General features: G+C 40.1%; 2 protein-coding genes across 3 annotated transcripts; one reads left to right on the forward strand and one right to left on the reverse strand.

Annotated features, from left to right (window-relative positions):
• Positions 1–683: 683 nt before the first annotated feature.
• Positions 684–5,202, forward strand: LOC139474517 (uncharacterized). Its single transcript, XM_071257567.1, has 6 exons — positions 684–744; positions 1,661–1,693; positions 2,265–2,600; positions 3,873–3,977; positions 4,660–4,735; positions 5,094–5,202. The coding sequence occupies exons 1-6, from the start codon at positions 684–686 to the stop codon at positions 5,200–5,202; spliced, it is 720 nt and encodes a 239-aa protein (XP_071113668.1).
• A 2,589-nt stretch (positions 5,203–7,791) lies between these two features.
• On the reverse strand, positions 7,792–10,948 carry LOC139474906 (C-type lectin domain family 6 member A-like). Of its 2 annotated transcripts, none has more exons than XM_071258099.1 (5): positions 10,840–10,929; positions 10,247–10,335; positions 9,890–9,980; positions 9,502–9,721; positions 7,792–7,976 (listed from the first exon to the last, which is right to left on the reverse strand). In XM_071258099.1, the coding sequence occupies exons 1-5, from the start codon at positions 10,877–10,879 to the stop codon at positions 7,949–7,951; spliced, it is 468 nt and encodes a 155-aa protein (XP_071114200.1). In that variant the 5' UTR covers positions 10,880–10,929; the 3' UTR covers positions 7,792–7,948. The 2 variants fall into 2 exon arrangements, with proteins under 2 accessions (XP_071114200.1, XP_071114198.1); XM_071258097.1 differs by having other exon boundaries at positions 7,814–7,976; positions 10,247–10,338; positions 10,840–10,948.
• Between the last annotated feature and the right edge of the window lie 12,659 nt (positions 10,949–23,607).

The following is a 23,607-nucleotide window of genomic DNA, read 5'->3' on the forward strand; positions in this document are numbered from 1 at the left end:
TCAAGTTTGACCATATGAGAGCCTCAAAAGTAATTTCAGGGAATATGTCTAACAAACTTGATGTTAAATCAGGGAATATGTATAATACCTGGAAATTTTAGGGATTATGTATATTCCCTGAGTGAATCAGACATTAAATATATTCCCTGAAAATTTTAGGGATTATACAAATTCCCTGATTATACATATTCCCTGTAACATATATACATGTATATTTCAAATAAACTTGCAGAAATATATTTATTACTATTCAATACGTATTGATTGTTGTGAAGGATCTCAATCAAATTGATATAACAAGTGTAAGATGAGGAAAATCAATTTACTTTACATACAGTAATTCGCGGTCAATATTCATCTATTGTTAAGACCTTTTATGGCACACGTTGAAAGAATGTGGGGGCCAGTGTTAAACATAGGTCACTGATCTATGTATGTAAACATCTGAAGATATCTTTGACTCTGATCTTTGTCCAATAGAAAGATACACACGCGCACGACTCATGCAATTATATGCTGCTGACAGGGAGGACAATAGATAGGTAAGGCATTTATTGCTGTCAGTGTAACTTTAACCACGAGAACATGACCTGAGGTAAAAGTCGAGTAAGATGTTAAAATCGATGGCGTGGTGAAGTGAGTTTATTTTGGACTTAAACAGTGACATGAATTTTCTTTGAAAGATGGATAACAGTATCGGAATCATTTTCTTTTTAAGTTTACCAAGTCCGTATCTAATGCAAGGTAAGGCAATTGTTTACTTTTGTCATCTAGTGTTAGAAATAACAGTAATCGTCAGGGCGCAGTACCATGGCCACATTTACTTTGTTTCAGTATTGATAACATCGTTTGACCCATGCATATCCGAGTAAGAGGAACTGTTGGTATTCATCAACCCATTCTTGTCGTAAGAGGCATGACGGGATCGGGTGGTCATGTTTGCTGACATGGTTGAAACATGTAATCGTATCCCACCAATTGCATGGATGCTTATGATGCCAATCACAGCATTGTCTGGTCCTGACTCGATTATTTACGGACCGCAGTCAAATAGCTAGAATATTGTTCAGTGCGGCGTTAAAAACAGACAAATACAACAACGATAACATGGTTCTGTTAATAGTCCACCAATTACCAGATAGGGTTTCCATTAAATAGCTTTAGATTTGCGATCACTATATCTAAAAAGCAACACAAGATTTCACTTTATACGTGTAAATGAAAGTACATTTGTTGGTATGCACGTTTCGCACGACTAAGACAGTAGCCATGAGTTACAAGGCAATGATCATTACGGAATGGGTTTTGTAAATTATGTCTTGGAAAACAATATTGATTCCCTACGAATACGGCTCGTTAGTAATTGAGTTCAAGTGTATCTAGATTCGCTAACACGGACACGTCAAAAACGCACCATCACGGATAAATGGCAGAATTTACTAAGCTTGATAGAAATTGCTAAGGTTTATTTTGGGGATTATATGCGACAGTCAGTCAAATGCACGCAAAGCGAGTGTACATGTAATAGTTATACAAACTGGGTAAAGTATTTATGTCTTCACACATTTTGTAACGCTGACGCAAATTATTTCGCGTGAGCACGCAGAAACAGGGAAAAAGAGCCGTACAGCGTTAACTGATATTATTATGTTGGTTGCAGGAAATATTTGTCCTTCGGAAGATGGAAAGGAAGGTATGTATGATACTCCCCGTTATCAGGATACGTGTAAACGTCAAAATATCTATTAGATATTTTGACGTTTACACGTATCCTGATAACGGGCTTATCGATAACGGGCTTTTAGTAAGAAAGCATACAACAAAATTACAATTTTCTTATATTTTTATCGTATTTGATATTAACACTTAGCTTACACCCGTTATTCGCAGCTGTAAACACTTGAAATGTCTCTGCATGTGTTTGTGACCGGTGTCACTGATTGGGGCTGGGTACGCTCTCATTTTCGCAAACACCCTGTTTCATCACCGTAGTGATTCATGAACACATAATGTTGTAGTCGGAATCGTACAGTGAAATCAGCGTTCTTATGATCATACAATAGATCTAGAAATCATTGGTGTAAGGACAGAAATATCCCTTATAATTAGTGGGTGGGTTAAAATTTAACATAGCATCGGCGTTATGTAAGCCATATAGAGACGAGGAACTATATCCCCTAAGTGACAAATATTACACAATGCTACTTCTTACATACATGTGTGTTTTGTGTACACCTGAATAACCTGTATTCATTCAATTTCAGTTGTGCATATATGTGAGAAAAACTTTGTTAGTGGAGACATTTTCTACTTGAACACCGCCAGAGGTGTCAACTATGAGGGCAACTGTGTCTGCCAACTCAGAGCGCAAGGTGCTGCCGTTGATCTCGAGTTATCAGTTCATGAAGTCGACGCAGCCTGTGACGCTACCCTGTATTTCTCACCCCCGATCGATCACATGTATAACTGTGCAGATCAGTCACCCCCAACTGTAGCAGGAAGAATCGAGCCCGGACAGACGGCCTTCATTTCATTTTTCAAACCCTCCCCTGACGTCATAGCTGACTTTTGTGTGAAGGTGGTTCAAACAACGACGGAAGGTGAGCTTACATGGAGCGAATTTTCCTTGTGAAATCTCGACAGCCTATAAATGATACAGTCTGGTATAGGCAAACCAGCGCCCGCCGTGAACATCCGAGGTAGAATAGGTCTTCAGCAACCCATGCTTGTCGTAAGAGGCGACTAACGGGATCGGGTGGTCAGGCTCGCTGACTTGGTTGATGCACGTCATCGATCCCAATTGCGTGGATCGATGCTCATGATGTCAATCACTGGATTGTCTGGTTCAGACTCGATTATTTACAGATCTCCTTCAGGTCACCACCACCAGTTGAGTGTCTCTGCATCAGGGACCACCATGTCATCTTGGTGGTCGCCAGTTCTTTTGTTCTGGAAAACTCTACCACTGAAGATCTGAAGCATCCAAGAACTGACTACATTCCGGGCAAATGTCCACACAGGCATACACGTATATGAGACCAGACTCAATTGTTTTCTAAAATATGCCTAATGGTATGCAGTCGCTAACAATAAATTCCGAACAGCCAACATTAAATGAACACTAATGCTATACAAATATTTAGTTATTGTATATTTATTATGCATCTCTCAAGACTAGGTGACACTTAGCTTGCGCTAGTTTGGATATGCATACTATGAATTTGGAGTTTACTAGATTCTGATTGGTCAATCAGATGCTATTAAATCACAATAAACCCCCTCTGATTGAAACATATAAACCCCCTCTGATTGATGTATATATTACTGTATAATAGTACTATTTTCAGTAATTGTCGGTAGGCATATTAAATAACTATATCTACAATTATAGGTTACAAAATGCACAGATGCGGTTACTACAATATTCAAAGGATATGTGGCAATACATTTCGTGCTTAATTTAACATTTGAAACCTCACGCTGCGCGTTCGGTTTCAAATTCAATTTAGCGGGGTTAAATCTACAGGTAACCTAGCTCTACATTGAAAACACAGTATGTTTATCTCCTAATTCTATGCAAATTGTGTGAGAGGTGGGTGTTACAGTAGAGCAGGATTTGCGTTACCCTTTAGCAAACATCTGGTGTCACGGATTGTCAGTGATCCATTTACATAATTGTCTCCACTTTGTTGTCGAAATCATACCCGTTATCTTCTATCCAGATAGATTTAGTTGTTCTAAAACCGCAAATAATAATTATTAGAACACTGAATAACGCCATTCAACGCCACAGGCCTTTATAGTGTCTGTGTTCAGCGTTTATGACCGATTGAATGTGACATGATTGTATGACTTATTATTTATATTTCCAGTGGGGTCAATGGGGTTGACATGTACACAAGGGACATTGACACCAGATGCATCATCCCATCAAACTGACAATACACGGCAAACCACTGCTATATCTGCTGTTGTTGGTAAGAATCGTGATATCATGGATACATCCTTCATATCTGCGCGCTGGGATCTGCGGTTTGATGGCCAGATCAGTTGTTAAAACGTGTGCTTGTCCTACTGAAGTCCGTCCGAAGTCCGCACATCGAAATAAGAATGTGCGAAGGCCTTTTTTGTTGATAACGGTTAATTAATTCGCCTGATTTTCCAATGGAATACAATTTTAGTGTGCCATACCCTCAAAGTACTTGATGACAGTACTCTTTATAGAAGTGACATTTCGGCCATAAATTAGCATCGCTTTAAGTACATATTGGAAGTCTTTATAACTGGTCTTTGAAAGGTATTTAGTAGTGATACTAATAAGGAAGAGAATGCATGGAAGTCAACTTCTTTATTATGAGGAACACAACGTTTCGGAGAATATGCTTACTCCTTCATCTTCACCTGACAAAGGAGTAAGCATATACTCCGAAACGTTGTGTCCCTGTTAAAAAAGAAGTTGACATCCATGCATTCTCTGCCTTATCATTATAACTGCTTCACAACTTCACAAAACGTAAAAAATCATGATCATCTATACGATGACTTGTCATTGTGATCAAAGTTAGATGCAGCTAATTGCAACAGCGTCCTGTCTTATTGCCTGTTATTTAGTACATTTTCGTGTTGTATTACAGACAATGCATTTGTTTTATGTTTTAGTCAGCTTGATCGTGGTCGGTATTTTTGCTGCCGTTGTAGTGGCGATACTATTAATGGGGCTTGTTGGTTACTGCAGGTAAGTGTTCGAAGGAGCTATTATTGTCAAGATGATAGCACCTTACTACTATTCTTGAATAAATAAACTGAATAATTTACATACGTGTTATTGTCAAACGTATCTATTTGTTTCACCCATGTGTCTAGTTTGATTTGTGAGCCATGTTTCAAGATCAGTAGGTTTACTACCGGTCACATACACATGTAGGTTTAGAGGACATCCTGACTAAAAAGTTGTCATGAAGTTTTGAAAAAATACTCCTTGCAAAATATTCCTCTTAAACTGTATAAAGATAAGTCAGGATATATGTATTACGATGTATCATATGACCTGAGTGTATTAATATGTTGGTTTTCATTATATTTTGGTGTTGCAGGGAAAGAAGACGAGTAAAGAAACTACATGTTTCAGCCGCCCCAAGCAATATCAATGACCATAGAAGTATGTCTAGCACGACTCACCAAGGACTCAAGGACGGGAAGTAATTATAAGTTTTACTCCTGAATCAAAATGTCTTTTCCACAGAAGAATACACAAGAAATCTTTTTTTGAACTTTGTGGACATACCTATATGCACTGACTGTGTTGGAGAGACTCATTTACTGCAGTCACACTGGGCCTAACACCAAAGATATTCCACTACAAGGAAGGCAACACATTACGGTTTACTGCATACAAACAGGTGATATGTAACCTGCTTGGTATTACAACACTGTTAGATCGGAGCTGAAACATTGTCCAGACTATTCAGGGCTCAAAAATACTTTGCTTGTTAAACAGCTTTTGTTTGCAGGCGTAGTATGCAGTAAGGTTATATTTAGCGTCATACTTATCGTATTTATTATTAATCCAAATGAAAGAGATGCCTTAAAGTTTCATTTTGGTTAGATTAACGTTGAATCATATGAATCTGCATCTGTTTGATGAAGAAATGAGTAATGCACATGAATATATCAAGTCTGACATATTTTATACTTACAAGGTCTGTTCGAACTGTAAATCCTTGGCGAGAGGGTTAAAGATGGTTGAGGCCTGTTAATTTGATAGAAGATGGAGAGTAGCACAATTAACTGTAGATGGAGACTGACAAATGACCTCTGTAGTAATACTTATACACTGAAACATGTCTAAAATATTAAAGTAAAATTCCTACTGTACAATGTCTGTCATTGGAAATATGAAAAATAAACTTTAGGAAAACTTTTCAAAGAAACTTTATTTTACTTGTCACGGAAATTACTTGCTAAAAACTATTCAGATATCGAATATTTCAGCATATCGTCAAAACTATGTTAGCAATTACAGAATTATTATCATTATCCGACTAGCATGCACGCTTTTTGTAATAGAGGAGAACGCTTAATATGAGCGACAGTCTATAAGTTTCTCACCGAGCCAAGAGATCGAGACATAAATGGTCGAAAGAAACAGGATGATATAGCGTCACCACACAATATTTGTAAAATAGGAATAAAATATTTTAGGGAGTAAGTGTGGCTTTAGCCATATTCCATCAACATCAAGGCGGGGGACATCAGAATTGGGCTTCATATATATCATCGACGTGGGGAATCGAACCCAGACCTTCGGCGTAATGAGCGAACACTTTAACCATCTGGCTATGCCAGGCTCCAATGTCTCATCATTCTGTACCTATGTATTTATGTATTGCAACAACATGACTGGTTCACCATGACATAATGTTGTAAGGTTACATTGGTTTAGTTCCCACTATCCGTCATCGGGAGGTCAGATTTTGTGACTTTGTTGGAATATTGCCGCTTTTAACACTCATTCACTCGATCAATTCTAAACAGACCCATTTTAGACTTTAAGACCCATTGGTAAAAGAGAGAGAGAGAGAGAGAGAGAGAGAGAGAGAGAGAGATTTTATCTATATCTATCTGTTTATCTATCAGTCTGGTAATGCTGGCCTCGTATGCCCAGTTTCAACGCTGTCCTACTCCCACAAGACTGCTCGAGTTACTCCCCTTGCTGTGGTACATTTATGCAAAGCAATGTATAGATTTTGTGTATTCACTGAATTATGATCATTACAAAATCGCTATTTTATGCGATATTTTGCCGTATGGTCTTGCCACACAACGCCACATTCGCAAGACTCAATGACAAACTTCTCACTCCGCTTGGAGTTGAAGGCAAGACTTAGTGTAAACCTGAACAAGTGTTTAATGAATTTAATTGTGACCCTTTCCTTAACAATTATGCATTATTTTGTAAATGAAATGTGATGTTTGTACAAATATGTCTTAAAACAAAAATTTGGCGTTTTAAACTGTGTACATATATGTATATATAACTTCATTCACATCAATCAACTGTAACATGAGAGACATGGGTGGCACAAGCATGGTGATAGTGAGTGAGTGAGTGGGTGAGTTGCGTTTAGCGCCACTTTTTAAAGTATTCCAGTTATATCACGGCGTGTCAGCTTTATGTTGGAGGAAAGCCCGAAGTGATGCAGGTCTTCGACGTTTACCACTTCGGTGAAACCCTCGAGCATGGGTATGGTGCTGACAAACCTAGAAACATAATCGGGGCGTACAGGGATTCGAACCCACTCTTACATTGCACATCCTTATTTACCCCGTGAAGATCCGGGGGAGAGTAGGTCTTCAGCAACCCATGCTTGCCGTAAAAGGCGACTATCCTTGTCGTATGAGGCGACTAACGGGATCGGATGGTCAAGCTCGCTGACCTGGTTGATGCATGTCATCGTATCCCAATTGCGTGGATCGATTCCCATGATGTCAATCACTGGATTGTCTGGTCCAGACTCGATTATTTACAGATCGCCGTCATATAGCTGGATATTGCTGAGTGCGGCGTTAAACAGCAAACAAACAAACAAAAACATCCTCATTTTCTTCCAAATAACGACGAACCATTCACTTACAATTAAAATCTTTAACACTGAACGAAGATTCAATAACAGTCATTTCAGGCTAATCTGGCCTCCGCGCGTGCTAGTATTTACTTTATATATGCTATTGTAATCAGCGAAACACATGCATCAAGTGGACAGTTGTCATTCATGAGTGTGAATGTATGTCACTTGATGCTAATCACCTGTACGAACACGGGGAAAGCATGGCGATTAGAATAGTTTGATGAAGGCGGGGATTGTGTTTATTTTCAAATTGTACAATTTACAAAACTACGTACAACTGGCCTTTGAAATAAAATCATATGTGAACTTGGTACCTTGGTTCATCCAACAAGAGGGGTCGTCTCAATCCTGAAAGGAAAACACATGCACTATAAACCTCCATGCATCATAAAATGATCTAGTTAAGAAAGGGTCCATCTGCCTATTACTGAGTTGACCGAGGGGGACATCGCTTTTTCAACATTAATTACGGCCAAGAGAAAGCGATGAAGCGTATATAAGAGACTAGAAAAAGATACCACGAGAAGAGAAAGCATATTTTGTATCGCTTTCTTGTCTGGTGTTATCGCTTTATCGCTTTCACGCATCCGTAATGAGGTCGATAAAACGACGCCCCATTCAGCCTCCAAATATTACACATTATCCAACAATCTGTGACGTTGATCCAAATATCAGTCACTGATTTTCCTGGTCCAGACTAACCTATAATCAGGCCATCGTCGTTTCGTCGAAATATTACTCAGCGATGCGTTAAACAAAAAACCCACAAAACATATAACTTAGGAATATACATCTGTTAAATGTGCGTTATACAGCGACAGACATCTACTGCACATACAACATACTATACTTTATTACCATCGGGGTGAAGAGGCTGGCATATAATTAATCCGTATGTAACACTTATGTCGCATATATAAGGTTCGCCTCGTTATATTTGGTTTTATACCTGTGACCTCGCTGAGGTCACGCGTGAAAGGTCACCCTAGAACTTCTTTTTCTTTCATAACAAATAACGAGACTATTTCGAAGATAAAGAAATAAGGTCTTCACATGCATCACATTTTGTTTCAATTCAGTATTCACCTGATGATGGAGTAAACATGCACTCCCAAAAGTTGTGTTCCTCATAATATAGTAGTTGACATCCATAAATTATCTTCCTTATGTCTATCACTTCTAAATGTCATTCAAAGATTTCATTCTGTGTTAGTTATGCACAGAACTACTACAGACATTATGATTTATGTCTATCCATTTATCATGTAACATACCGATAGATCAGTGTCCATGTGAGCGCGATGCACCCGACCACTTTCGCGACTTTCAATTTGATATTATGTAAAAAGTTCGGTGTGGCGAAAAGATGTCTGTTTAAGATGTTTAGACCGATATCTAGATTTACAGGATGCCAGGCTGTTCTCTGAGCATCTCCTTCGAAGCGTATTTAGTGGCCCTGTAAGACTGAACGTACACGATCATATCACTCAAATTGAACATTTATAACACACATCATACGAAAACTCCATGAACGTAGCCCGAAACACCACAAAGGTGAACAATAACATTGAATATTGATGTCTGGCGTGAAATGGTATAGATGGTGATTATCTGATGATCATTTATGATGGCGACCTTGCCCTTCGTTTCAAGTTGCCAATGACACACATGCAAGTTATACAGTTAACATGAAAGCATTCTGATATTACATTTTTCCACTTTCCCAATATAGTAAAATACTCATGAACTTGCTTTATATAATCTTACCTCGCTTTCTATGCCAGATACGACAGGAAGTCCTTTAATTTGTTTCGTAACAAATGGTATCTTAGTTGATAAACGGAAATGAGTATAGTATACTCTATGTACATACGCCTTCTCGCATATGAAGTTGGCAGATAAGTTGCATCCGTAATCATCCCATGTGTAGCCTTTCGGTGCCCAGAGAGTTACACAGTTAGAATTTGGCTCATCGCGACCAGGTTGCCCTGGTGACCAGTCTGTGAAGGATACAGATTCTCCCTGGGGAGTCCATTGCCAGGAACCAATCATGTCGCTCAAACCTATCCAAGATGTCAAGGAGGCTCCAGTTTCTGGCATGACAAATAAGAACATAATCAGCTCGGTGCGTTTACACTACCAGTTATCACATCACATGCGTTATTCTGTTTCTCCACTTAGTATTACCGACGTGTATTTGGATATTATAAATGGTTACTCTGTATCGTTTTTTTGGAGACATATGAGTATATATGTATTACTTGTAAACTTCTTCAAGTAGTTTTTGATGAAGTCGTTTTCGGCCTTTGTTTCAATATTTATCAGGTGTGCTCCGTAAATACCACAGTCGGTCTATCAAAACAACACCAGAAGGCTTTGTTAAGTTGACGAAACAACTATATGGTTAAGATCAGATTATGTAAATTGATTATATAAACAATGGATTTTCAACAGAGACGATCGTGACACAAACCGTAGAAAGTATGGAGTGTAAAGTAAAAATTGTAAATCAGTTAACAAAAATGCTCGTAGTACTTCACATAACCGAATAGTAATTTAAACCTCTTCATTTGAAAGATAAAAATTATGAACGTGTTGGAAGCAATAACAATACGAACTGATGCTTCAGTCCAGTCCCTCTGTGATGTGATGATGGTGTAACAGGAGCCACCATACTGCATCCACCCATCTGGACAGCATGCCGCCGCTGCTGTAGTAGACTAAGTAATAGATATAAGGCATACCTTGAAAAAGAAATAATCATCATTATGTCATCAACTTCCGGAGCTCAATGCTATATGTACATGTACGAGGGTCGTTCAATAAGTTTTGCAACTTCAATATAAGACTAAGTCACAGAATATCTTTTGAACTTTTATTTTTCAATATAATCTTCATTCACCTCAATCCACTTATTCCATTTGTCCTTCAAGCTTTTAATACCACTTTTATAGAAATCCGCAGATTGGCCCACTTAGCACGCCTCTGTGACAGCCTTTATATTATGTTCTCGTCATCCTGGAAACGTCGATCTTCCACGTAGGGCAGATTTCATTTGCCAAAACAGGAAATAGTCACTGGGGGCTAAGTTTGGGCTGTACAGTTAAATCGCTCACCCTACACCCACCCTCCCTTTCTAAAAGCGGCGTTAAACCATACTCACTCACTCTTACCATGATAACAAATCCGTAGCGCACAGCACAATACTAACCTGTATGCCAAATTGAGAGCAACAAAATCACTGTAATCATACTTAGGATGCCCTCCTCGCTTGTTGACTCACGTCTGGAAGAAGCCGGTTTAAATAGTATCTCTTGGAGTGTGAAGTGGCATATGATGGGCTCAAAATTAGAAAGATTACACCCAGATGTTGGCCTGGTGTCTAGTCTGTGAATGATAAAGATTTATGCAAGGAAGGCCAGGAAGAGCATACAGCGTGACACAACTACCTTGCTAGAGCAATACATTTTTATACTATTGAGAGATATGTTTTCAAGAACATGTTTTGACAATAACATTTAACGTGGATTGCCTTCTCATAATAAAAAATGTGTGGCACGATTGTTTGACACTGTCCTTCGTGTATGTCATACTGTTAATATTTAGCCTCCTTAACAAAATAGATTTAGATCATGAGAACATTCACAACTAAACACATTGATCTATGTGTATATACATATTATATCAATATAATGTTCATACACCTGGACAGTAGGGCTGAATAAAAGATGATTGAATGGTGGGAAGCCGGATCTAGCTAAAAATCTAGACCATATTTTGGAAATTGGATAAAGATTTGTGTGTCACAAAAATACAACACATGTCCGTTGTTTGATGAGTAAATGATTGTTTTCATAATTACACCATGTCATCTGACAAGGGGATATAAAACGTCAACTCAAGTGAATAATCAGTTTCGTATGTGGGATTCGAATCCATGCCAAGCGCATCTTAACACAACAATACAGGTTACAGATACAGGGATACAGGTTTGCCCAGCTAGATACCTAGCTTCACCTTAAAACTTTGAGCATACCTTACTTAGACAATGGCATTGATATGTCGGACTTGTCAATATAACCAAAAGATATATTTGATTTTACGTTCCAGGGTGTTGTCTAGGGAGATGGATAAGGTACAGTGATTCAGGTTACTTGTATGCAGATTCCAAGGAAACGTCGATAAGGGCGTTTGTAACTATAATAGATATCTAGAGCCACATCCGAGAGAAACCATGGTACAGGCAGGAGAATGAATAGGACCTTTTCTAAACCCAGATGTGTATATTGGATACACTCATTGGGTATTTGTGGTAATAAACAAAACATTACCGAAAAACACAGCCTTTTTTTGTGCACGTATTCCTCGCTTGTACTCATACAAACTAAAAAATATAATTAATGAACGTTTCTGTACTTGTATCATTCCTGCACAATATGTTCCCGTGTTTTGCAGATGAACAATTGACTTGTCTTTGCATGTGTTCGTGACGGGTGACGAACACCTGGTATCATCACCATTTGAGAGTTATTCATAAGCACGTGCTCATGAACAGTCGGGATACTACAGTTGAATAATGGCAGATATTTCTCATGAATGTGGAAAGGGTTTTGGCGCTTTTAGTGTGTGTTGAGGTCAACGGTGTCCGAGCAAATACACGACGGCATGTAAATAATGGAGAGTATGACACAAAATCAGCAATGGCTACATGTCCCTATATGGCTACCTGGCTACATAAATATACTATATACTATCTATATATATGTACTGAACCGCGAAAGAAACGTCACCCCAAGTAACATTGCATGCATGAAAAGTTGTCATTGAACTACACTGTATCTGGGTTATTTTTTGTCAAAGTTTCTAAAATCTCACATGGCCTTGTCCAGAAAAATGAAATTTGATGATAAAAAACCAAATCAGATGGCAATAAAACCGATCGCCCAAACGGCCATTGTAACCCGATGCATGTGAGTTCCGTGCAAATTGAAATGCACATGCGTTCTGCCATTTCTTGCCCTATAAAAATCCATCCAGATCGGATAACATTCATACGTTATAGAATTGCTACCACATGCCAGAATTGACAAGAAATCAGCGACACCAAGCCCTTGGGCGATTGCAAGCTGGACAAACCGCCCGGCAAGTAGCAAATGCATTTCAAGCCCACTTTAGGACCATATACAGGCTCCAGCAACGGTACCAGACCACCAACACTACAGATGACCGACCACGTAGTGGAAGACCAAGGGTCACCACCCGACGTCAGGATCGTCAGATTGTGCGACAGCATCTTCAATATCGCTTTGTTACTGCTGCGGAAACTGCTCGACAGACCATGGAGACACACAAGCCACACATTGGTGCGGACTCCGTGCGTCGACGATTGACGAGCAGACACCTCCACTGCCACAGGCCACACCGAGGACCCATTCTGACACCACGTCATCGCCGGGACCGTCTTCAGTGGGCACCACAGCACCAGCATTGGCACCACCAGCAGTTGAGAAGAGTCCTCTTCTCAGACGAGAGCCTTTACTGTATCTCAACTTCAGATGGCAGAGAGACGCCTTTGGGAACGTTATTCGTATGCTTGTGTTGTTGAGAGAGACTCGTGGGGTGGTCCGAGCATCATGGTGTGGGGTGGAATTGGTCTTGCATAGGGGGTCGGCCCTGTGGTCTTCCAAAACATCGGTTTAGGGAGAGGCAATGGTGTCACAGCAGCTCGGTCCATTGATCACGTCTTGAAACCACACACCATACCTCATTTGGCACGTCGCCGCAACCACGAGTTTCAGCATGATAACGCCCGTGCTCACACTGCGAGAGCAACAAGAGAATTCCTCCAGCAGAATGGCATCAGAACCATGCAGTGGCCTGTCCTAAGTCCCGATTTAAATCCCATTGAGCACCTGTGGGACGAGATTCAAAGACGGCTGAATAACGTCCGACCAAGGCCGACAACTGCATGTATTGACGTTGCACGGCAATCATCAATGCACATGGCGGACACACGAGATATTGACTTGTGATGCCATTTTCTCAGAGACTAGTGATGTGTGACTTTTAAATTTCAAACTTGATGATCAGTTTTGCCAAGTTTCATCTTTTAAATATATCACAAAGTATGGTTACCGTGTTTGGACAAATAAGGTTTCTCACATATCTATCCATGATGATCTCAGTCCTTTTGTCGCTGTCCGTTATCTAGGTGCTCTTAATAATACAGCGTTCATTCAATTTCAGTTCATCAAAGTATTAAGAAAACAATTATGTGCATCACTTATGGATACAAGTATCAGAAGCTATTATTAATCTCCATGTTACCTTGGTAATAATGTGTGTGTGTTTCGTTTGTGTGTTTGTGGTTGTGTGTGTTAGAGTGTGTGAATGTGTATGTGTGGTCAGTTATTTGTGATCATATTCCGACTTGGATTTCGGGTACATGTACAATTGCGCAAAATGTGAGGAGGTTGTCCCCGTGTTTGTTTGATTGTTTGTTGTTTCACGCTGCAATATTCCAACACTATGACCTACATGTATGTTGACTGGGCTCTAAGCGAGCCAGCCTGTTGCCCAAGCCTGTGGAGATTGCCTGATAACTTTGCCAACAGAAGCTAAGTCTCTCAGTGGTTTTTGAAATTGCGTCGTTAATTATGAAAACTTCTAATTTCAAGTTATTATTGAAGCAGGAAATGTGTGAGGTAATTAGGAGATAAACATATTTTGTTTTCAATGTAGAGCTAGGTTACCTGTAGATTTAACCGCGTTAAATTAAATTTGGAACTAAACGCGCAGCGAACTCTTTGGTGTTAGCAAATATACTGCAAATATATAGTGAAGCGGCATGGGTTGAGTCCAGTGTTTTTGAGTGGGTTATCGGTCTGAATTAGGGAATCACCGAACAAAACATGGCGCTGTATATACTCAAGCAGATTGTTTACACCGTAATACTTCATTCGAACATTTGACAGGCATTGACAGCATATAAGCACGGCAACTTGGTAAGCTAACATGAGGTGGGCATCCCTAAAGGAAACAAAGCAAGCTTTGCAAGGCTTTCGCTCTAACATCGCACGATACCATTATGACGTCATATCGCTCATTGTGACGCAAAAGATATGACGTCACAGTTGTATATAGAAGAGCGCCAAAATTCTAAGCTCTCTGTTTTCTCCAAAACGTAAATACATTCCCTTTGTAGATTTTCTGTCGTGTTTACTGCATGAAATGTATTGCCACACATCCTTTGAATATTGTAGCAACCGCATCTGTCCATTTTGTAACCTGTAATTGTAGATATGATTATTTATATATCCCTACAAACAATGACTGAAAATAGTACTATTCTATGAATATTAGCTTCCGCGGTGATGTGTCCGTCAAACCATCTGTTTCAATCAGAAGGGGTTTATTGTGATTTAATAGCCTCAGATTGACCAATCAGAATCGAGTAAATTCCAAATTCATGGTAGAATATCTGATTAGGTAGATTGTAATTTTCATTGAAGCCTGAGTTTATAGTATTAGGAAGTACTTGGACAATATTGCCATTGTAGAGCTAATTAACTTGTGATGAAAAAACAATTATATTTACAAGTGATAAGATGCAGTCAATATCAGAATTATACATGTACATGTAGGTTTAATTTGTTTCGCATTGACCATCTGTCCTTAATTTATCTGTCATCAGTGGAAGAGGCTAAAGTTGTATGGAATACACGTGTCTTTTCAACACAACATTAGCATCAAGTGACTGGCGATAAATGGTAAATCAAAGCGTACATTGATGTGGTAATGGACATTTTAACTTTTACTGCAGTCAATGTTGACTGAGACGTCTGCAGCTGGATCACGCATTATCTCTTCAACGTTTTAAGATGGACATCAGGATTGTGACCAGTATCCGAGGTGGTTTTCGGTTTGATTTTGCTGTGTTCAATTGCCACAAAATGTTAAAAAACTGTTCATGCGGTTCAACTACATGGATTTGTGGTGACCTCCATGTACAGTGTCATGTTCAGATTTGCCACAAGTAGTGTAACAGAAAACTGTGATGCCACAATGTGATTACTTAATTGTCTTGTGGAACATGATCTGTAAACCAACATCGTACCTACTGGCTATGATATGAGAACTCTTAGTCATTACACAAGTAGATGAGGTGAACTATGTATATAGTAAGCTAGTATTGGGGAAAATAACACCAATAACTAACGCCTAAGAAAACATCGGGCTGTATAAGGCTTAGGAAACATTTGTTTTCATTTGAAATGAGATCTTTTGTACCCCTATCTCCTGCGCACTTCATATATTCATTACCGCACTTCATATTCATCTATTGATCCTGAACGTTTCACCCACCGCACAAGGGGCGGTCGGGTAGCCTCGTGGTTAAAGCGTTCGCTCGTCACGCCGAAGACCCGGTTTCGATTCCCGACATGGGTACAATGTGTGAATCCCATTTCTGGTCCCCCCCCGGCGTAGAATGCCAATCAAACGGTTAATGAATAACGAAACAATTAACGGTAGCAGCCAGATGTGACTACACATTGAGGACTGACTGCACCTACACACATATCCACATTGTCAGGAGGTGAATATTATTGTTCATAAGCCTGAATATCTCTGACAGATATGATGAAATTACAATCTTAAATATCTTGACTCATTTCACACGGCTCACAAGTGATGTACGAATGGATCAAGTATTGAAACCATTTTAATTTAAGACGACATATACACTTGCACAAAAGTAAAGCGCCACCATATTCATAGTCTCTTGATTTCACGTGTGGGAATCAGAAATACGAAATATGATGATGTATGACTGAATTAGGCTTCCATAGTTTCATGTACCCAAATGTGTCCAGATACCACAAGGAAAGCGTGCTTTACGTGTTGCTGCAGTTCCCCTAACCTATAAATAGTGAAATTCAAGTTTCAGACACGTGGTTGCATTTTACTCTTGTGTGAGATTCCCCTTCCAATAGAGGTTGGAAATCAGCCATGTCGAGGTGAAAGTTAACGAACGCTGAAAGATGGCAAGTGATAGGCATGAAAAATGCTGGCATGTCATGCAGGGCCATTGCAAGACAAATGGGTCGTCATCACAGTGTTATCACTCGTTTGATTGTCAAACATGGTCAAACCAATGATGTCAATGACAGGCATACATGAGGGTCTGGTAGGCCAAGAAAGATCACAAACAGAGAGGATAGACGTCTTTTCAGGATAGTCAGACAAAATCCATGTGCCACTTCAACAGATTTAAGACTGCAGTGGATTACCCATCAGAGACTCTCGACGATCACCGTAAGGCGTCGCCTCAGAGCGGCTGGTTATAACGCCAGAAGACCAGTACAACGTCCTCAACTGACTGAGAGGCACATGCGGAATCGTCTGATATGGTGTCGTGCCCGTAGTCGATGGAACTTGGCCAACTGGAGAAGGATCCATTGGTCTGACGAGTGTCGAATGCTGCTACGAACTGTTGATGTCGAATACGTGTTTGGAGGCAACGTAACACTCGTTTTGCACCAAGAAACAGCCAGAAGACCTTAGCATGTTGCGGGGGGTCTGTCATGATATGGGGTTGTGTTTTCTTCGGCTGCAAACTTCCGCTGGTGATAATTCGTGGAAACCTGAATGGCCAACAATACCAAGATGCCGTTCTTCGTCCAGTGGTAGTCCCTCATTTTGACAACCATCTTCTTCAGACAAGACCTGTTTACATGGACGACAATGCTAGACCACACACATCTCGGGCAGTTTTGGCTTATTTGCGTCAAGAAGCTATTGCAACTCTTCCTTGGCCGGACTGTAGTCCGGATCTTAATCCGATTGAGCATCTCTGGGACATTCTTGGCCGGAAAATCAGACATCATGATCCCCCAGTTCAAAATTTCGCTGGACTTTACGCCGCACTTCATGAAGAATGGATCCTTTTGGTCAGAGAAGCATTCAACGACTTGTAATGAGTATGAGGCGTAGGGTTGAAGTTGTGGTCAATGTCCGTGGATCATATGTTACTGACGTTTCTGTCTTGCAATAGACTCTACACTCCCTAGGGTGCCTATGTGACACTTGATATGGTCTGCTGATATCATAAAAGTTACATGACAAAAAAAGTTTTGCAATGTTTTCTAATCCTTCAATTTCTGGTCTTCGGTAAAATTCCTTTCTGCTCATATTCTTTTGGAACACAAGATAAACTTGCTTTGGGACAACTTTTGCATCACATGAGGTTTACATATACGGCTTATAACAATCGTACGGGCGGTCGGGTAGCCTAGTGGTTAAAGAGTTCGCTCGTAACGCCGAAGACCCGGGTTCGATTCCTGACATGGGTACAATGTGTGAAGCCCATTTCTGGTGTCCCCCGCCGTGATATTGCTGGAATTTTGCTAAAAGCGGCGTAAAACCATACTCACTCACTTACTCACTACAACAATCGTACATCTCGTTATAATAGTCATCATTAAGTGCCAAAAGTAACAGCTCACCAATATGGTGGGTGGCGCTTTTGTGCATGTGTATAAAATGGACTATTGAGTTGAGATGGACTTTTATAATAAGTTACACTGACATAGACAATTAGTTTTGTTTATTTTATGCCGTGGTTATAATTTAAAAACGCAACTGCCTTCTGCAAATTCATAATCACTTCCTGTTGATATGTGAAAGTAAAGTTGTGAACCCAAATGGCAGCTCAAGCCCACAAAACCATATCAGCACTCACAAAACAATATGTACTCAGTCTCGGAAATATTCACGGTCATTCAACCTCATCTAAAGGATATTGTTATTGCGATAAGGGAATCTCTATATGATGTGTTAGCAGTTTGTAGCTAGTAATACCCAATATTGCTACAAACTGCCTGTCAAACCACAGACAATCTGTAGAAATCTTAGAACAATACTTCATAAACGGAACTAAAGTTATTACTTTATTAAATTCGTATCATCAACTTGGAATATTTCATCCAAAACATGATAAGAGATGCTATGATACTAAGCATATATGTAAGTACAACAAACAATTATGGCGTATTTAATCTATCAAATAACACAAACATGTCCTATAAGAATTCATACATGATTTAAGTTCATGTTCTTTGGCAAATTGCAGTTTCTACCTGGTATGTCGTCCTGCTTTACATGAACCCAGTCGGTTTGTCTGCTGGTGGATAGCTCAGTAGCATTTAACAGAACAAATGTTGAACAAACAGAATAGAAACCTTTTGGGCCGAGACAGTATATCTAAAAACTAAACACTTACCTAGCCTTTGTGGATTGAATTATGTTGGAGAGACACAACAGAAATTATCAACACGGGTCAGCTATCATAGATCGAGTGTCAGGTCCACATATTATTCGGTTAGCGTCTGGATCTATCTGCCAACAGCGAGCAATGGCAAATGGGTATACAATTTATTTTAATCTGTGCAGGCTATTTTTATTTTTGAAACACAATTTGCTACTAAAAGACAACTCTTTTTCAAATTTCTGGTCAACACAGACTGCCCATTGCATGTGTATTGTTGATACTATACTATACTATACTATACTATACTATACTATACTATACTATACTATACTATACTATACAACAAAAGTTCCTGTGACACCAATATTTTAGTGTATTTTTCAAAACAAGTAAAGTTTGGTTTTCAATATTGTAGTACATGTATGGAATCAAGTCACAAAAACGCAACTGCTATAGAAAAGCATGCATTCCATGCAAAAGTTGACTTTTATGCAAGTCCCATGCATTTCACTACCCAAGAATGGGTATAAAAACAAGTGCATTAACGGGATTCCATATGCATGGTTTAGCATCGTGCTGACAACTCAGAAAAACAACAAAATTACGCAACTATACAACATAACGAAATGCCACGCCTGTCCGAAATTGAGCGTCTACGAGCCATTGGTATGTTTGAAGCAGGATTGAGTCAACCTGATGTTGCAAGACAATTTAACGTCTACAGAAACACCATTTGGTGTTTATCGCAACGTTGGCAACAGACAAATGCAGTCAGAGACCATCCTCGGAGTTGCAGGCCACGCGTAACCAATAATCGACAAGGCAACTGGATTCGAACAACACACCTACGAAATCCATTCCAGCCAGCAACAGTGACTGCAAGAAGCATCCCTGGCCTTCGACGAATATCTTCACAAACCGTACGTCGTCGCCTCAGATGCGCAGGGATTGTCACCAGAAGACCCGCCAGACGTCCCATTTTGACAGGAAACCACCGTCAAGCACGTCTACAGTGGAGCAGACAGCGTCTGCTGACGAGTCTCGTTTTCACCTCAGCCACAGCGATGGACGGATTCGAGTGTACCGACGTCGAGGTGAACGTTACGTCAATCTTTGTGTCATGGAAGAAGATCGGTTCGGGGACGGCAGCGTTATGGTATGGGGTGGGGTTACAGCAAGACAGAAGACCCGTTTGATAGTGGTGGAGGGAAATCTCAATGGACAGCGCTACCGCGACGAGATCATCGGCCCTGTTGTTCTACCGTTTTTGCGTTGTCACGGCCCAGGCATTTCTTTTCAACATGACAACGCCCGGCCTCATATTGCTCGACTTGTTCAGGATTATCTTCAACAAAACAACGTGAATGTCATCCCCCCCTCCCCCCCCCCCCCGGCTCGCATGTAGGATGAGATGGATCGGCGCCTTCGCCGTCAACCACGTGTTCCACAGACACTCCAGTTGGAGGAAAAAAAACGACTTTATTTCAGCAATGTAATCTGTAATGTACTCATAATTTTCATGTAATTAATATGCTGTAGAATTACCATTTTAAAACAATATCTTTTTTTTAAACTATCCAACAAGAAAGTCGGAATATCATAAACAAGTCAATAGTTAAAGTCAAATCAGTGGGCGTTGTTCTAAGTATCTATTGTGACTACATGTGCCTTCAAAAAACTGCTATGTAATGTTTTCTCAAATGAGTCTCCACACTGAAATTTCATGGAAAATGTGTGGAGAACTATGAAGATTGGGCTACAGCCACAGTTACATGAAATCAAAACAAACAGGACCTCATTGACCAGGTTATGGACATCCGGTTTTCATTGATTCAACTGTACATAAAATCACTTATTTCATCAGAAGACGTTTAACAGGTCACACTGTTGTACAAAAACGTGTTTATTCCTTATCCGATAATTAAAGCGTGTTATGATTACTAAATATGTCTATATCCTAAACATGTTTAGAATTGTATAAAACCCAAACATCATGATTGAATGTTTGTCAGTTTTGCTGAGACATTCGCCTGAAATAATTTGCTTTGCGGTGGTAACAATAGGACAGCATCAATATCATGGCACCCAAGTTAGATGTCAGATCAAATAAGTACTATCTTCAAACCACAACCCTTGCATGCTGATGTATTTATCAAAGCAAAATGAAGACCAACACTTTTCAGAGAATCCATTATGTAATATATTAATATGTTTAGATTTGAAGATATCAGCAATATAAGGTTGTGTGACTGATCATTTCAGACCAATTATTGATTTAATTCCCCGAAGAAATGTTCCCCAAAACCTTTGTAAATTTGATATACCAATTGTTACGACAGTTGACTGTGGCTGTTGAGTCGTGAAAGAGTTAGGTATGGAAATACCACTATTCAGTAAATTCCCAATCTCATTAACACCAGACTTTAGTACCAGCTGCTGCTACACACTAATATATGCTACTAATATATGTCGCTGAAATCCACGAGTATAGTCATGGTGCTGTCAAACCTAAAACCCTAATCAGGGCGCCCAGTTTTGACCTAAAGTGAGTATATTCTTAGACATGTTGAAGGCGATTGATCCCACAAGATATAGCTGAGAACTGTCTCTCGGACGGCAATGGGTGATGCTGTCTTTGATAGTGTTACTGGGGAATGTTGACGCTGGGTACCACCATTCGCTCCAACGTTTTAACTGTCACGCGTCTCAACAGCACCATGACTGTGCTTATATATCGACTCCCTGTATTTAGTTATTTATCGGTAACATTCATTCTGCTGAGGTCCAAATTTATCAGCTTTTTCATCTATTGTTGAAAGCTTGACTGATTTCTTTACACAATAAAAACTCTAATTGAAGATCACAGGGCCGACCCTTTGTGCAAGACCAATTCCACCCCACACCATGATGCTAGGACCACCCCACGAGTCTCTCTCAACAACACAAGCATACGAATAACGTCCTACACGGCGGCGCCAGACTCTTTCTCTCTGCCATCTGCTGTTGAGATACAGTAACGGCTCTCGTCCTAGAAGATGAACTCTTCTCCACTGCTGGTGGCGCCGATGCTGGTGCTCTGTTGCCCACTGAAAACGGTCCCAGCGATGACGTGGTGTCAGAATGGGTCCTCGGTGTGGCCTGTGACAGTGGAGGTGTCTGCTCGTCAATCGTCGACGCACGGTGTCCGCACTAATGTGTGGCTGGTGTGTCCCTATGGTCTGTCGAGCAGTTTCCGCAGAAGTAACAAAGCAATCTTGAAGATGAGTGAGTGAGTGAATGAGTGACATTTATCGTCACATCGGCAGTATTTCAGCCATATCGCGACAAAACAGTTATAACAATTATATTTTGATTTAATAAAAAGCTGTCAACGATGGACAGTAGGATAACTAGAATATCACAGTTTCAATTGTAAAACTAGTTGAGAACAGTTAAAACAATACATTTATAATCAACAATACAATATAAAAATGGGCTATAGATCACCAGCAACCAAAGTTAAGCCACCTTACTAGGGACCGAGGGGACTTACATTACTTCTGCTACCTGCACGACTCCCCAGCAGGATTTACACCAACCCTTCAGCTGCTGGTAATGGTTTGCAGTTTAGCCAACCGTTAAAATAAACAAATATACTACGTTTAAAACCGAGGTAAGAATAAATGTATTTTGAATGATGTGGTCTTTCATATCCTGTCAGGGGGACAATAATTTTATGCTACTTCAACCCCCTTTGAGGATATAGCCACTGACAATCTAAGTTACAAATTATACATTACCAATATAAAATATAGCTATTTACACAATTCAAAATTTATCCAAAAGTTCAATTTCTCTTTAAAAAAAACTAAAATTAAATGATAATTGATTCTATTAAAAAGATCCTTAATTGATGATGATTTGAAATATTTATCCCCTGTGATGGAAAAATCAACACAGTCAAGCGTTGTTGTTGTTTTTTTAGGATGGGAATCGCCATGCACACCCCAGAGAAAAAAAAACAAAACAAGATCGACATCTGACCGCTCCCTGCATACCTACACCACGTCCATGTCTGTGCATGTCGATTCACCTTTAGAATTCAGGCGTCCGTTCCACAACATGATCGATCGCCACTCACATACTTTAACTTAGACGAACGACTGTCATTGTGCTACAATACGATCGCCTTGTGGAACGAGACCTTGCACCTCAAAGTTTACAATCACGTCATAATACCCGATGATGTCATTTGTGGAATTTTGTTGCAAGATCCTTCGCCGATGTGACGTCAACCTAGCAACAAAGTTGCTGGGTCATCGACTGTGTATGAGCTCGTCTCTATGATCTATCATCTCCACACGCAATCAGCACTCACCCTGCACACCCTCCTACTCTCTCCCTCCTCTTCCTCCTACCCTCCCGCCTTCCTTCTTCCCGCCTTCCCGCCTTCTTCCCATCTTCCCGCCATCCCACCCTCTCCCTTCCTCCTTCCCACCTTCCCGCCTTCTCGCCGGCGCCATATCGGAGGCGCACGCCTCACGGAACCGGAAATTACGCCATCTTGGATTCCCTGCGTAAGTCATGTGACCTCTCAAACCGACCAATCAGAGGCCAGGAGCGGTCCTGTAGTGCTGCCACCAACTACTAATGTAAAACCAATGTTGTCTGTCTCCCAATCAGGAGAGTCGACACCAACAAAGAATGCTTGAACCTGTTAACTGACTTCCT

This window comes from Haliotis cracherodii, unplaced genomic scaffold, assembly GCF_022045235.1.
Source record: "Haliotis cracherodii isolate W230 unplaced genomic scaffold, xgHalCrac1.p SCAF_3, whole genome shotgun sequence".
Classification (NCBI taxonomy): Eukaryota; Metazoa; Mollusca; class Gastropoda; order Lepetellida; family Haliotidae; genus Haliotis; species Haliotis cracherodii.